This window comes from Melozone crissalis, unplaced genomic scaffold (genome assembly GCF_028551555.1).
Source record: "Melozone crissalis strain CALT ecotype California unplaced genomic scaffold, PUWL_Pcris_2 ptg000081l_1, whole genome shotgun sequence".
NCBI lineage: Eukaryota > Metazoa > Chordata > Aves > Passeriformes > Passerellidae > Melozone > Melozone crissalis.
Window position 1 is genome coordinate 2,988,164 of NW_026535858.1, and position 15,011 is coordinate 3,003,174.

The 15,011-nt window shown below is 42.2% G+C and overlaps 1 protein-coding gene across 1 annotated transcript in view; it reads left to right on the forward strand.

The window, feature by feature from the left end:
- XPO1 (exportin 1) overlaps positions 1-9,616 on the forward strand; it is a 33,982-nt gene extending 24,366 nt beyond the window's left edge. Inside the window, exons 14-25 of the mRNA XM_054290201.1 lie at positions 943-1,124; positions 1,943-2,099; positions 2,208-2,371; positions 2,928-3,062; positions 3,898-4,081; positions 5,203-5,309; positions 5,663-5,857; positions 6,297-6,465; positions 7,220-7,354; positions 7,469-7,628; positions 7,723-7,819; positions 8,561-9,616. Coding sequence (XP_054146176.1) covers positions 943-1,124; positions 1,943-2,099; positions 2,208-2,371; positions 2,928-3,062; positions 3,898-4,081; positions 5,203-5,309; positions 5,663-5,857; positions 6,297-6,465; positions 7,220-7,354; positions 7,469-7,628; positions 7,723-7,819; positions 8,561-8,707 — 1,832 coding nt within the window. The 3' untranslated portion in view covers positions 8,708-9,616. The remainder of the gene's footprint in view (positions 1-942; positions 1,125-1,942; positions 2,100-2,207; positions 2,372-2,927; positions 3,063-3,897; positions 4,082-5,202; positions 5,310-5,662; positions 5,858-6,296; positions 6,466-7,219; positions 7,355-7,468; positions 7,629-7,722; positions 7,820-8,560) is intronic.
- Positions 9,617-15,011: the final 5,395 nt, after the last annotated feature.

Below are 15,011 nucleotides of genomic sequence, written 5' to 3' on the forward strand. Positions count from 1 at the left end.
GGGAACACTGAGTGTTGAGCATGAGGTTGATGCACTAGGAATGTATGTGTTGGAAAGCTTGTGACATGCAGAGTGTATGTGGTGTAGTGAGCATTTTTATTCTCACCTGTCTGCTGGGGATATTGGTATAGCCAGTGTTAAATTAATTGTTTTAATACATCTGTATGTGGAATGTGAAAACCATTTTTGTTTTGTGAAACATTTTACTATATATCCTGAGTCTAAGTTGTTTTGCCAAATACAGGATTATTTCTATGAATATGCAGGTCAGGTTTGTATTGCTTATGTTGTGTTACCTATAAGAGTAGGAAAAAGAAAGGGGAGGAGAATGTGGTGGAAGTGTTCTGTGGTACAGTAAAAATCTATTTCTGAACCTGGCCATAAATTGCTCTTGACTTGCTGGGATTTAGAGTTTTATATTGGAGACACTAATCCTATTAGGGGCTGATGCAAGTGACTGAGTTGTGGTACCTGAATCTTCCACCTAGACCTGTTCAGGAGCGCCAGCTCCACTTTAATCGTGGCTTATTGCAACCAGCAGTAAAATACAGATCTGCAGAAAATGTGTGGGATGACACATTGTATAATGTCCCCCATAGGCAGCCAATCCCATATTCCTACAGGCCATCAATACAGATGCCTTTTGATAGAAATTTGCCTTGGTATCGGGTGAGGCATGCATTGATTTAGACTTTTCATATCACCTGTATGTGATCTTTTGCTGAGGTCCCTTAGAACTTAGACAATAAATTTCATTGAGAATTTATCTTTAAAATAATTTGAACAAATTTCTGCCTCAGTTATTACCTTGTGCTGTAATGACTTCAGGAAGGAAACAGGACACTTTTACCTGAGGAGAGTTTCAGTGGGTTTTTATGGAAGTGCTTATGGAGTCGAGCTCCAGGCTGCTGCTTTCAAAGGTTCCACGTTGATCTCTTTCAGTTTATCTCACACATCTGGACTATGCAGACACAGAAAGAATTATGACTGAGAAGCTCCACAATCAGGTGAATGGGACAGAGTGGTCCTGGAAGAACCTGAACACGCTGTGCTGGGCCATCGGCTCCATCAGCGGCGCCATGCACGAGGAGGATGAGAAGAGGTTCCTGGTCACAGTGATCAAGGTAGGCTGGGCACAGCCAACAGCCTGCTCACACCCCAGGCTGTGCTGCAGAAAGCAGACTTGCAGAAATACTGCTCTGGCAGCTTAGAGAGCTGCCCTGGTGGAGAAGAACAAATGAATGGGAAATGTTCTATCCTGAATTTAGGGGTGATGAATAAGTTAGTGATGAACAATGCATCGATCCAAGGAGCCTTTTCATCAGATGAAGTTTAGTTTGTGGTTAAATGTGTTCTTTGGGGATGCAGAAGAGATGGAAAGGGATTGCTTGTGAAATCCAGCAGGGTGGCAAAGTAACCCATGGCTGTAACTAGCCAAACACCTTGCTATTTTGCTATATCTGTATATTCACTGATCAAACTCAAAGTTTGGTTAATATATGGGTAATATTTTTACAAGAGTAACAGACTTTATAAAGACATACAAAGAAGCGCACAGAATATTTCATTTTTAGTCATACAGAAGATGTAGTTTAATTTCTTCCATTTGATGTGGAGTCTGTATTTTTATCTATCAGCTACTCAGCCAGTACTGAGTACTGTGAGGCTTGTTGAACTCCCCCTGCAGGAATCCTCAGTTATAATGTAAAATGGAGATTCCTTAGTTTAAAACACAGTGATCAGGGCTTGGATAAAACTTAAATGATTGCATCATCCCAGTCTTAACAGACTTGTTTGGGTTTTTATTTCTTTGTTTGGATTTTGAGCTAGATTGTGAGCAACCACCTTTAATATAGCTGCTTATAGGATGTTATGCTGTTGTAATGCTTTTGATGGAACAAGACAAACTTGAGAAGGAACCTAAGAATCTGTTGTGTTGTAGGATCTCCTGGGACTCTGCGAACAAAAGCGAGGGAAGGACAACAAAGCCATTATTGCATCAAATATAATGTATATAGTAGGTCAATACCCACGGTTTTTGAGAGCTCACTGGAAATTTTTGAAGACAGTAGTCAACAAGCTGTTTGAATTTATGCATGGTAATTATCTGCTTTTTTTAATTTGCTGTTTTAATTATTAAAAAAAAAAAGATGCCTATATGTGAAGGGGAAAAAATACAAAGGAGTAACTGCCTGAATTTCATTTAGAAACCCACGATGGTGTCCAGGACATGGCTTGTGATACCTTCATAAAAATAGCACAAAAATGCCGCCGACACTTTGTCCAGGTTCAGGTGGGAGAGGTCATGCCATTTATTGATGAAATCCTGAACAATATTAACACAATCATCTGTGACCTTCAGCCACAACAGGTAGGTTCTGTTTGGGGTTGGGGATAATTCCTAAAGATCAATGCACAGTTCCTTCCTGTTGAAATGTGGGGGTGTTTTGCAAGGTTTGAATTCTTCAGTTTTTATTAGGGACAGTGGCAGGGCATGAATGCCATGATCACGATGCATTGCTGAGATGTCATTTGGAATGCTTGGAAGGAGAATTAAAGTGCATTTAGTTGGAATTTTGATTTCTGGAATGTCTTCGAGAAGACACTGTTTAACTTGGTGATTCTGCTTTGGGGAAGAGCAATATCCTACTCTAACAGTGTATACCTACAGCCCTTGTATTTGGGAAGGAGGGAGTGAGGAACAATCCAAAAGGGGAAAATGGAAAATCCAGTCCTTTCCAAAAAAGGAGCAGTGTGCACCTGCACACTGAATGCACTGAAACTTCATGCAGAGTGGATCTGGCACCTGGAAGAAGCTAGTTCCAGGGTTGATGGGAGCCAGTGCACAGTTCAAACATGTCTGGTAGAGCTGAGTTTTCCCTCAGTCCTTTCTAACCTTGCTGTTTGGGTGTTGCTGCTCCCCTCAGGTGCACACATTTTACGAAGCTGTTGGATACATGATTGGGGCACAGACAGACCAGAGTGTGCAGGAGCACCTGATAGAAAAGTACATGTTGCTGCCCAACCAGGTGTGGGACAGCATCATTCAGCAGGCAACAAAGGTGAGCTCTTCCATTTCAATGTGTTCTGTGTTCAGGTCAAAACCCCTGCTAAATGTGTGCCCTCCCCTGGCTGTATTTTTACACTGAGTGCAGAGAGTTGGGCTGGACTTCATTGCATGATGGCTGAGACAGAGATTGATGTGACAATGGAGGTGTTGTTTTGGGAGAGGAGACTTAAATGACAATATAAATACCTGTTTACAATCTGTTACTGTACAGAATTCATTTCAGTAGTTTTTTCTGCCTCCCTTTCACTTGGCTTTTGGGTAACAGAAAAGTTAAAATGCTAAAAATACTGTTCCCTGTTCTTCCTTTCTGCTCCCAGCATTCTCTTAAAGAGAATCCTTTCTTACTTTATCTTCTGTTTCTTTCAGTCTTCTGAAAATACTTTTATCTGTGCACATTAAAGAACAACAGTCTTGCACTTCACAAGAGACAATCCATTTGCAGTTAATCTAATGAGGGGCCTGAACCTTAAGCAAGCTGGAGTTACTTTTTGTCCTCTGACTTCTCCCAAGAACATACTGTGTCCATTGGACCCCTTCTATCTGTTTTCATCTTCCTAATCTCCTTAGTTTTTCCTCTTTCTCTAACTGGAGTAATGCTTGTAGCACTTCAGCAAATAATTCTGTGGAAAAGCAGAATGAAATGAAGTTTTATCCTGACTCTGTTGCCATGAAATAAACTGCAGGATCTCTATAAAAAGTCCATAAATTTGAGTGATCTGTTCTTTCAGGCAGTGTATAAAATAAATTGTTTAAACTTAGGCTTTTATATTGCAAGCCAAAGGGTGGTTGTGTTCACTAATGAAGATGAACTCTAATTTTTTTCACAGAATGTTGATATTCTAAAGGATCCTGAAACAGTTAAGCAGCTTGGTAGCATTCTGAAAACCAATGTACGAGCATGTAAAGCAGTTGGCCACCCCTTTGTGATTCAGCTTGGAAGAATTTATTTAGATATGCTGAATGTGTACAAGTGCCTAAGTGAAAATATTTCTGCAGCTATTCAGGCTAATGGTAAGAAATGCAATGTTCTCCCTGAAAAAGGGGTTTAGCAGTGTCTGCCTTTGGGTTCCAGAGTACATCCCAGTTAAATTAATTTTACCCTCTGAGAGAGTGGGGAAGGACTGAAAGTGCTCACTTAAATATTTGCTTGTTAACAGATGTTGTATTCAAATAAAGAGCTCCCAGCTTTAGAGGGAGGAAGAAACATCTATAAATGATCAAGTTTAGGAGAATGCAGAGCACCAGGGCTGCTCACTTAGAATTGATAAGCATCTTGCTGAGATGCAGTGTAGGTAGCCTGTGTTCTTTTAGCTTGCTCTGGTTTTGAGTGTTAAAGGACTGTCTGTAAATAGGATCTTGTTCATTGCTTCAGAAAATGTCAGCAGGCTTTGGGATGAGAGTGTACTGCTCCAAGGCTGTCTTGCAGAGATGTAATGAGTGAAGATGACTGAAAGTCCTGGTAAAGCAGACTTGCAATCACAGGAGGAATTCTCAATTAGCTCCCTTACTTTTACCAGCTAACCTAGGGCCTGTGGCATCTCAGCAGAATGTGCTGAATGTAGTAGCCCATTACAGGATGAAATGAGTCACTTGCTGAATTCTGTGCCCAGTTTTCTGGCCAGTGCACAGGATGTACCTGGACACTGGAATGTTCAGTGCAGCTTGGGAACTGCACAGCTGCTTCACCTTGAACTGGCTTCTCGGAATTCAGAGTAGAACTGGCACAGAAATCCATGACTTTTCATTCAGCTGATCTAATGGCCAGGATTCATCATTGCCAGACACACTGAAGTTGAGGAAGCAGTTGCTGGGGCTGAGGGCTTGGTGAGCTCCTGGAGCAGCAACTGCTGTGATTGCAGTTGCCTCTGAAAATGTTTTTACAACTGGCAAAGATTAAAGACAAAGAAAGTCTTTAATAGTCTTTAATATCATTCAGATATAACAATCAAGTATTCTCTATTTTGTTAATATCAAGTTAATTTGGTGGGGGTCTTTTTTTGGTGTTTGTTTTGTTCTGGTTTTTTGTTTGTTTTTTTGTTTCTTTGTTTGGGTTTGTTTGTTTTGCTTCTTTTGTTTGATTTGGGTTTTTTTTGGCACCTCACACAATTAACTGAAGCTTTAAAATTTTCCAGGTGAAATGGTAACAAAGCAGCCCTTGATTAGAAGTATGAGGACTGTAAAAAGGGAAACTTTAAAATTAATTTCTGGCTGGGTGAGCAGGTCCAATGATCCGCAGATGGTAAGTGGATGCATTTTATACAAATAACCCCTGAGACAGAATTGGGAAGAGCCCTGCTTTGTGTTCAGTTGTTGGTCACAGGAACTTGCTTCAGGAGGTGTGTAAAATATAATGGAGGAAGGGGAATTAGAAGAGGTAAGCCTGATCAGTGCTTGAGATACTTCAGTTGATTTTAGCTGGGAGTAATCATAAAGGGGGACAAGGAGATGTAAGATGGAGACAGAGGATGGAAACTTCAACTTCCTGAGGAAAAGTGTCACCTGCAACTGCAGGAGGGACTAGCTTGGCTGCTGACTGTGCTGGAGACTGCCCAGCAGCTGCTCTGCCATAACCTGGCTCACTCTTGCACCCAGGTAGCTGAGAACTTTGTTCCTCCGTTGTTGGATGCAGTTCTCATCGATTACCAGCGGAACGTGCCGGCGGCGCGCGAGCCTGAGGTGCTCAGCACCATGGCCATCATCGTCAACAAGCTGGGGGGACACATCACTGCTGAAATACCTCAGATCTTCGATGCTGTCTTTGAGTGCACATTAAACATGATCAACAAGGTATTCATGTTTGAATCCTGGGGTGGGGCATCTCTCTCTGAACATCACTGGGATCTTGGGAGCTATGGGGTTTTTTTCCAGTCGCAGAGCGTGTTTGTGGCACTTGACAACGTTTCTGCTCAGATGAATGTAATTGTTTTATAGTTGAGCTGTCTAGTTAGGTATCTTATATTGCTTTAAATTTCTCTGGTTAGCTCTTGATTTAAGCCATTAGTCATTTTTCTGGGGCCTTGGAGTGCTGCACTTCTGCAGGCAGAAGTCAAATGTCAGTGTAGGACAAAGTGCTAAAATGGATAAATATTTCAAGTGTAAGGGCACCACTACTGCTCAGTGCAGAGTTTCCTCACTAAGTGTGCAGTACTACTGCTTTGCTCTGTTTAATGGAAGATGCTATGATGGAACTTAAGGAGACTTGGCTTTTTTCCCCTTTCCCTTCTAGGACTTTGAAGAATATCCTGAACATAGAACAAACTTCTTCTTGCTACTTCAAGCTGTAAATTCTCACTGCTTCCCAGCCTTCCTGGCCATTCCACCTGCACAGTTCAAACTTGTCCTGGATTCTATTATTTGGGCTTTCAAACACACAATGAGAAACGTTGCAGATACAGGTAAATGGAAGTGTTTAATACAGATGAGAGTTTTTCTGATAGAATGCTGTTCTTTTTCTTCCTTTTCTTTAATCAAGCGTAGCATATTGTTCACATGAATCTGCAATTCCTCTGTCTCAGCTCCAAGGTGTCAGCCAGGGATCCATGGATGAACTGGGATGTTTGGTTGTTGATTCCTTCCTGTAGCTGGAAGAGAGCACTGTTACAGTTTCTTCTTGCTTTCTTTGCCACCTGAGCATTGGCACTCTTCTGAAATGGCTGAACGTTTTAAGCAGCAGCTTCAAATGGTGCCACAAAAAACTGTGGAACAGTGATTCTTTTAGCCATTTGGGGATGGGGAGAAAGGATGTTTTTCAGTAGAATTTCACCAAGTAAAATAATTGAAGTTTCCATTTAAATCTAAACATTGAGACATTTTTTTCCCTGTTTTAAGCTCTGGGAGACAGCTACCCAGAGCTTCTTTGCCTGTTTAAATAGCCAGTATTTGTCTGGACAGAGGATTTTGCTCATCAAGAAGTGTGATTGGCTCTTTATGCTAATGATATGCTAATGCTATGCTAATGAAGTATAATGAAGCCAGAGGGGCGTGGCATGCCTGGGAGGCAGTGCCCTCTAGTGCCAGCCTGGGCAGTGCCTCACACACCCATCACATGTGCCACGCTGCCCATTGGGGTTTTTTGGGCTTTGGAAAAGGCCAGAATCTCCCAGCTGTTGGAATATTGCTCTCCTGGTCACTGTCCATGCCTGTTTGCAGGACTGCAGATCCTGTACACCCTGCTGCAGAACGTGGCGCAGGAGGAGACGGCTGCCCAGAGCTTCTACCAGACCTATTTCTGTGACATCCTGCAGCACATCTTCTCCGTGGTCACAGACACCTCCCACACTGCAGGTGAGCAGGGCCCCTGCTTCAAAGCGCCCTGAGCAGCACAGTCATGGCTCACATCCTGTCTGAATAACACCTGCTGCTCAGTAACAGCTGCCCGTGTGTGCCTTTGATCTGCAGGTTTGACAATGCATGCGTCAATCCTTGCCTACATGTTCAACTTGGTAGAAGAGGGAAAGATCAGTACTCCTTTAAACCCTGGCAGCCCAGTGAACAACCAAATGTTTATTCAGGAGTATGTGGCTAATCTCCTCAAATCTGCATTTCCTCACCTGCAAGAGTAAGTGTGCCATGATTCATTCATGCTTCTGGTGGGTTTTTATTTCTTGAAACTTTATTTGAGTTTTTATTCTAACTGCTATGTTTGCTGTTAGTGCCCAGGTGAAGCTGTTCGTAACAGGGCTCTTCAGTTTAAACCAGGATATTCCTGCCTTCAAGGAACACCTAAGGGATTTCCTGGTCCAAATCAAGGTGTGTTGGGCATGCTTTTCTCAAGAAATTAAAAGTAATTTTCAGCAGGATGTTGTTGGAAAGCTTTAGACAGTGTGGAGTCAGTGCTTGTTTGAGGAATAGAAGTTATTTTACATCTTTTTAAAATGCAGTGAGAACTCTGTCCAATGGCTTGTGTGACTGAGTAGTGTTCATAGAATTTGTTTCACTGGGATTTCACCTCACAAATTGGATTTGAACATCATTGCTTGTGTTATGCACTGTGCACACAATCCTTATGTCTTAGGACAACTGCAAAACTAAAGCTAATGGGAAATAAGTTTTCAGTTTTCAGTTTAATCTAATGGGAAATCTGTTTTTAACCAGTTTTTTTTTCATTCTACTTGGAATTGGGACCAGTTTTGAAATTCACTACGCTAATGCTATGCCTTTATTTTTTTCTAAGGATGCTGGAATGATAAAATTGCAGGAAATAGTTTGTTAATTAGTTTTGAGATTGCAATTGTCAGGTATTTCAGAATTGTAATTTTTCTGCTTTAATGATTATAAACTCCAGCTGCTGGGTTTGGCATCCCATTCTGTAACACAGAGTGAACATCTTTAAACATTGCTTTATATTGGTTGTGACCTTAGGAACAGAAAGCCATGCAAGTAGCCTGTCAGGGAACAGGAAGGGAAGATGTTCCCTGTATAATTTTGGAAGCTATTACTCTGCCTTAAGCACTTGACAACAAACTGATGTTTTTGTGTGAATTATCCCAGGAATTTGCAGGTGAAGACACATCAGACTTGTTCTTGGAGGAGAGAGAAACAGCCCTTCGGCAGGCTCAGGAGGAGAAGCATAAACTTCAGATGTCTGTACCTGGCATCCTTAATCCACATGAAATTCCCGAGGAGATGTGCGATTAAAACAAAAATAAAACAAGTTTTGCAGTTTTCTTTCTGTACAGCTACTTTGTTGTGATAGAAGAAAACAGCACTTGGATATTTGTTGACCAAAATGATGCCAATTTGTAAATTAAAATGTCACCTAGTGGCCCTTTTTCTTATGTGTTTTTTGTATAAGAAATTTTCTGTGAAATATCCTTCCATTGTTTAAGCTTTTGTTTGGTCATCTTTATTTAGATTTGCATGAAGTTGAAAATTAAGGCATTTTCAAAGTAATTACTTCATGCCCATTTTGTGGCTAAGGGGAAAATAGGCAAAGCGTAACTTGTAAAAGACTATATTGCAAAATAATACAATTTCCTGTCAGAGTATCGATTTTTAATTCGGAGTCATTTTCTTTCTAGTCTGTCCTGCAGTCTAGGAGAAAAGGTAAAGAGTAAAGCAGACAGAATTAATTAATTGTTAAGCAGAGGATTCTAGTGCTGCGTTTGTTCTGATCAGTTAGCAGCTTTCTGGACTGAGTGGTAAGGCTATAGGCTACGTGTATTTGCAAGTTGTATGGCAAGTTTGCAGCAAGATCATGTGCATATCATCCCATTGTAAAGCAACTTCTAAAGAGTATGGGAACACAGTACAGTTAGTTATTTTTACACAGTTCTTTTGTTTTTGTGTGTGTGCTGTCGCTTTGTCGACAACAGCTTTTTGTTTTCCTCAATGAGGAGTGTTGCTCATTTGTGAGCCTTCATTAACTCGAAGTGAAATGGTTAAAATATTTATCCTGTTAGAATAGGCTGCATCTTTTTAACAACTCATAAAATAAAAAAAAAAAAAACTGGCTTTTGAGATGACTTATACTAATTTACATTGTTTACCATGCTGTAGTGCTTAAAGAACACTACTTAAGAGCAAAATAAACTTGGTTTACATTTATTTTCTTTCTTTGGCTTATTCTTTTATTGGATGAAAATGCTGTGATCATATTTAAGATTTGTATTTGAAGGTGTAGGAAAAGCTCCTTGAGGTCTAGATAACTGTTGCTTCTGGCTTGCCTCATCTCAAGGACTTTGGTTGTGCTTGAAGTTACCACGAACTAAGTTGGGTTCCATTTTGGAAGTACAGTAGCTGTTCTGACTTACCTCCGTGGATAACTACTCCATACCACGTTACTATCAAATGCCAGGAATGAGGTACTCTTGCTCTTTCTCTCTCTGGACTCTTTGCAATTTATTTCAAAGAGGTATTGCACTGTATCTTGACTAAACAGTTAATAATAGTCCATGTTAATAACATGTGTAGACAAGATCTACGGTTATTTTTCTACCTACAGTTTTGTAGTTAAATGATTTTCACAGATAAATGAAGCAGTATGAACACTAAGGGTGTGTACAGTCTTGGCTTCCCCCTCGCTGTCGTGTCTTGTCTCTGTTCTCTAGCAGTCTGTGTCGAGCTGTCCCCAGGTTTCTCCATGGGTTTGGTCTCCAGGCTGTTGGGATGAGGTGTAGCCGTTGTCAGAGCTGTGCCAGGGCCAGGCAGGCTGGGGCTGTTTGTTGTGTGCCCCTCGGGGGGCTGTAGTTGGTAGCTTTGTGCTGTGTGTTCCTTTGGAGTAGAAGTGCATGAGTTAGTGGTGTTCCTGTAGGATGTGGCTGTGCCCAGGGTGTTTCCAGGCCGGGCTCCGACCCTCTGTGTCTGGGAGCATCTCCTGCTCCTTCCTGTGCTTGGCCCTGGCAGAGCTCAGCTGGGCAGTGGCACTGAGCTGGCACTGCCTGCAGCCCCCCTGAGACCCCATGGCTGGGACTGCCTGCAGCCTCCCAAACCCTGCCACAGTTCCAGACCCATTCCTTACTGCCCTTAGAGCTCCCAGGTCCAGCTGCTTCATGTCTTCCCCTGGAGCCTCCTGCTCCACCTCAAGGCAGTATTGCCTCTGTTGGGCAGGTTACAGTGCAGCGCTTGAAGTCCTGTGGAGGGACATGAAATGGCTGGTGAGCAGCAGCAGAGCTCCAGCTCCAGAGCTGTGCAGAGCAGAGAAGGTGATTGAAATGGAAATGAACCCCAGCAACAGAGGGATGGCAGATCTCATCCTGTGAGTCACAGAGCTCAAGGCTGAGTTGGTTCTGAACGGAGGTACACACAGGTGTGTGCTCTGAACAGAGATACACATGTGTGTGTGTGTGCTCTGAACAGAAATACACACGTGTGTGTGTGTGCTCTGAACAGAAATACACGTGTGTGTGTGTGTGCTCTGAACAGAGATACACACGTGTGTGTGTGTGTGCTCTGAACAGAGATACACACGTGTGTGTGTGTGTGCTCTGAACAGAGATACACACGTGTGTGTGTGTGTGCTCTGAACAGAGATACACACGTGTGTGTGTGTGTGCTCTGAACAGAGATACACACGTGTGTGTGTGTGCTCTGAACAGAGATACACACGTGTGTGTGTGTGTGCTCTGAACAGAGATACACACGTGTGTGTGTGTGCTCTGAACAGAGATACACACGTGTGTGTGTGTGTGCTCTGAACAGAGATACACACGTGTGTGTGTGTGTGCTCTGAACAGAAATGCACACACGTGTGTGTGCTCTGAACAGAAATGCACACATGTGTGTGTGTGTGCTCTGAGCAGAGATGCACACACGTGTGTGTGCTCTGAACAGAAATGCACACATGTGTGTGCTCTGAACAGAAATACACACACAGGTGTGTTTGTGCACCTTCCTCCCTTCAAGGCTGGAGTTAGGCTGAGCTTCATGGTCTGGTTGTTCACTGAAATTTAAATGTGACCTAAACTTGTAAACAACAAACCCAAAATGTGTTTTTTATGTTGATTCAAAGAAGAGTTGTTTGGTTATTTTGATACCTTAAGAGTTCTCGAGTAACAACATTCTAATCTTAGGTTTTGCTTCCCTTTTAGATCTAAAAATTTAACTGTGGTCTTGTCTTGTTCTCTTAAGATAATTGGTGCCTTTCCCTGATCTCTGCAGCTGCTATAAAAATGCAGCTCCTGTGGAGTTCTGGATACCATTAAAGATTTGACTGGTGTGTGTGCATATTTCTAGTGCAGTTATCCTGAATGTGGAAAAAAAAAATAAATAAAAGACAATGTACATCTAAGAAAGTTCTAGTTCTAATGCACACTCTGTAAATCAAAATATATGGATAAAAAGCATGAACCATCATATAAACATCTCCATAACTTGTAATTATATGTAAACCAATGTTTTGTGCATATTTCTATACAGATTTTACTAAAAAAACCCGAAAAAGAAACCAGTTCTGTGTACTCCAGGTACATTGATAAATACAAATATTTGGGGGTGTTTTCTGTGTTTACATGGATTGATTGTCAGCTGATGAAGACACCCCAAGTACTTTGTTTCAGGCTGCCATGATGTGTTTGCTACTGTAACTGAAGCAGATTATCTTCCAAAGCATTTTAGGTTAGTTGGTTTTGGTTTTTTTAAACTAGAATAATTTGGTGTGTGTTAATCTGATTGGTTTAAGTGAACTATTTTCCAATAAAGCTAATATTTATGCAAAAAAAAGCGCTTTAGAAATGCTCATCTCTCTAGGAAGCTCTAAGAGTTATTGCTGATGGTTTTTAGCACTGGAAAGGCAATAAAACTTCAGCTCAAAGGGGGAAAAAAAAGAGGAAAAGGTGCTGAAAATGATGCATTAAATTGCCTCTGGTGAGGGCCCAGCCTGTCCCAGAGTCCATTTATCAGTGGGTAAATGATAATTACTGATCCCAGACTCCAGGGCTGCTGAAAAGTGTGGATAAACTTCCTTCTCCCCCTTGCTAGGTGGAGACAGCTCTTAAAAAACCTGAATAATCCTGTCCACCTGCCCATCAGGAATGCACCCCTGCACCTCAGTCCTTGAGAGTGAATTTAGTTTTAGGCTTCAGGACATCCTCACCTCATTGTCCAAGGCTGTTCCTTTTCAGCCTTGGGAAAAGGCTTGGCCATTGCCATTGTGGGAGTAATTTTGGGGTCATTATCCCATGTACAGTGCACCTCAAGTACCTAAAAGTCACAAATTTTACACCTACAAACCTGTGAGCACTTTCCTTTGTGTTTTCATCTGGACAGGGAAAGATGGGACTGAGAAAGAAGGAGTATTGTGGAGGTTAAGAGTTTGGAAGAAAACAAACCACTCAGATTTTCATTTTTATTTACTCCTTGTAAATGAAAGTCACCCAGCACTTGTTCCTGGGTCATTTCTTGGGTAATCTCTCCCCAGTCCCAGATCAATGTGGGTGCCTGTTTTTTGGTTGTGAACACCCTGTAAATCTTAAATCCTTTGCAATAGTCTCAGCTTTTCCTGAGCCTTGAAGTCTGCAGTCTTTTGTGGATCTTGTGATTTCAGCAATCAGCAGGAATGGCCCAATTTAACAGCTGGAGTGGGGACAGGAGGTAAAATTGTCCCTCATGTGTTGGGAGCAGGCTCCTGCCCCACTGCTGGTTATTTTACAGGGACACTGCTAGCCAGACAGGAAAGCTCTCCAAAGAACACTGCAAATGTGTGGCACCACTGACAAGTCCAAAAGAGGCCCAAATGTCCAACAGGAGCTGCCTGGAACACTTTGGGAGTGGTTCAGTTTCTGGTGGCTCTCAAGGCATGCTCAGCAATGCCTTGTCTGTACCTACATGGTATTTGTGGCCAAATTTTGAGTATTCTCTATTATCTGGGGCAAATCAATTTGGATTTGTCTTCTCAGGGTGCTGTGACACCCAAGCCTAGTTAGACATGGACCCTGTTAGAAAGCTCAGAATGCTGAAAGAGCAGTCAGAGTTAAATGTGGGTAAACTCAAAACTGAGTCTGTTGCTCGTGGCTTCCAGTGGTTCCCAGCAGCATTCCAGCCATGAGGTCAGGGATTTAACTGGGCTCCAGTTAAACTGCCAGCTCAGTGCTGGGATGGAAATTTTGAAAATTCATGTTCTTGCTCTTAATCCAGCCCCAAACTTGGATTAAGGATTTTAGTATTGCCCAAGTCTTGCATTTATCTACTTATTACTGCTCCAGAAGAGCTGTGCTGGCACTTGACCAGGGCAAATATTCCCAGCTGAGGAGCCAGGGGAAGGGAAGAGGCCTGCTGGGGATAGAACAGCCCTGCTGGGCTGGCACACAGAGAGAATAAAGGTTAAGAGGAAAAGCAAAGCATGCAAGAGCAGGAGGCCGAGGATCTCTGTAACCAGGCCACTGACAGCTCTTGTCTTCAGCTTGGAAGCTAACATTTGATTTCATTTAAAAGAATTCAATTTAGTCTCTAGTTTAAAAAATAAAAATAAAAGGAAACCAGTGCAGTGAAAGGAATGAGGCTTTCAATATTGTGTTGTGCTCAAAAGCAGGAGTGCCTCAAGGTCAGCCACGCTCTGTGCTGTGCTCCGTGAGCCTGGCACGTCACTCCAGGCTGCAGCAGGTCCCTTCTGTGACTCCGGGGTTTGTGAGGGGCTGCCCTGAGGTCAGACAGCTGAGTGTCAGGAAAACCAGCTCTGAGGATGTTCTGGCAGTTTGAGCCTGCTGGAAAAGGTCCTGCAGGGCCTGCTCGAGGAAGGGAGAGAGAGAGGAAAGTGCAAATTCAAATGAGATGATGCAGACTGTGGAGTGAGTATCTGTGAGTATCACAGTATCTGAGATCCTCTTGCACACACAGAAGGAAAGGCAGCACAACACTCAGTGAAAACTCACACATAAATCCTCTGATCTACCTCTGATGCACCTCAAGCTCTGAAATCGGTGCTGCAGAAGAGAAAGGTGTCACTACATTAACTCAGGCAGGAGCAGAGCACAACTGCAACGTTCTGGACTCCTTTTATTCTTCCATTATGCATTCTCAGGCTGGCTGGAAGGGATGAAGCAACCAAAAAAGGCTTGACAGGGTCCAGTACATCTGTGACATTTTAATAACTAAACCAGTTAGCAATTAAATAGTCGTTATTATTGTGGAGGTTTAGTGATGTAACCAGTCAGTTTAATAGCTCCTGCTGGTCAGATTTCTATCAATAGAAAATACATGATGTAGAAAAGACACTGTCAGGAATTAAAATATTTATAAATTAAATATAAGCAGAAAGATCAGTAAAAAGTTTCAGGCAAGTTTTTAGGTTTTTACTCACAGTCTCTAACCTCTCTCTTGCGTTACTGCCCCTTGTTATTCCCATTTGAAATACATCTGCACTAACATGTTCTGTGAACTAAAGTGACAGACAAGGAATCTGTGTCTCCTGTAGACTCTCAAGTTAATTTTCTGTATTTGTTTAAAACAGTAGAAGGAAATTTCAGCAGGGAATATTTAGGAATAGCTATCTTTGTTGATAAGCTTA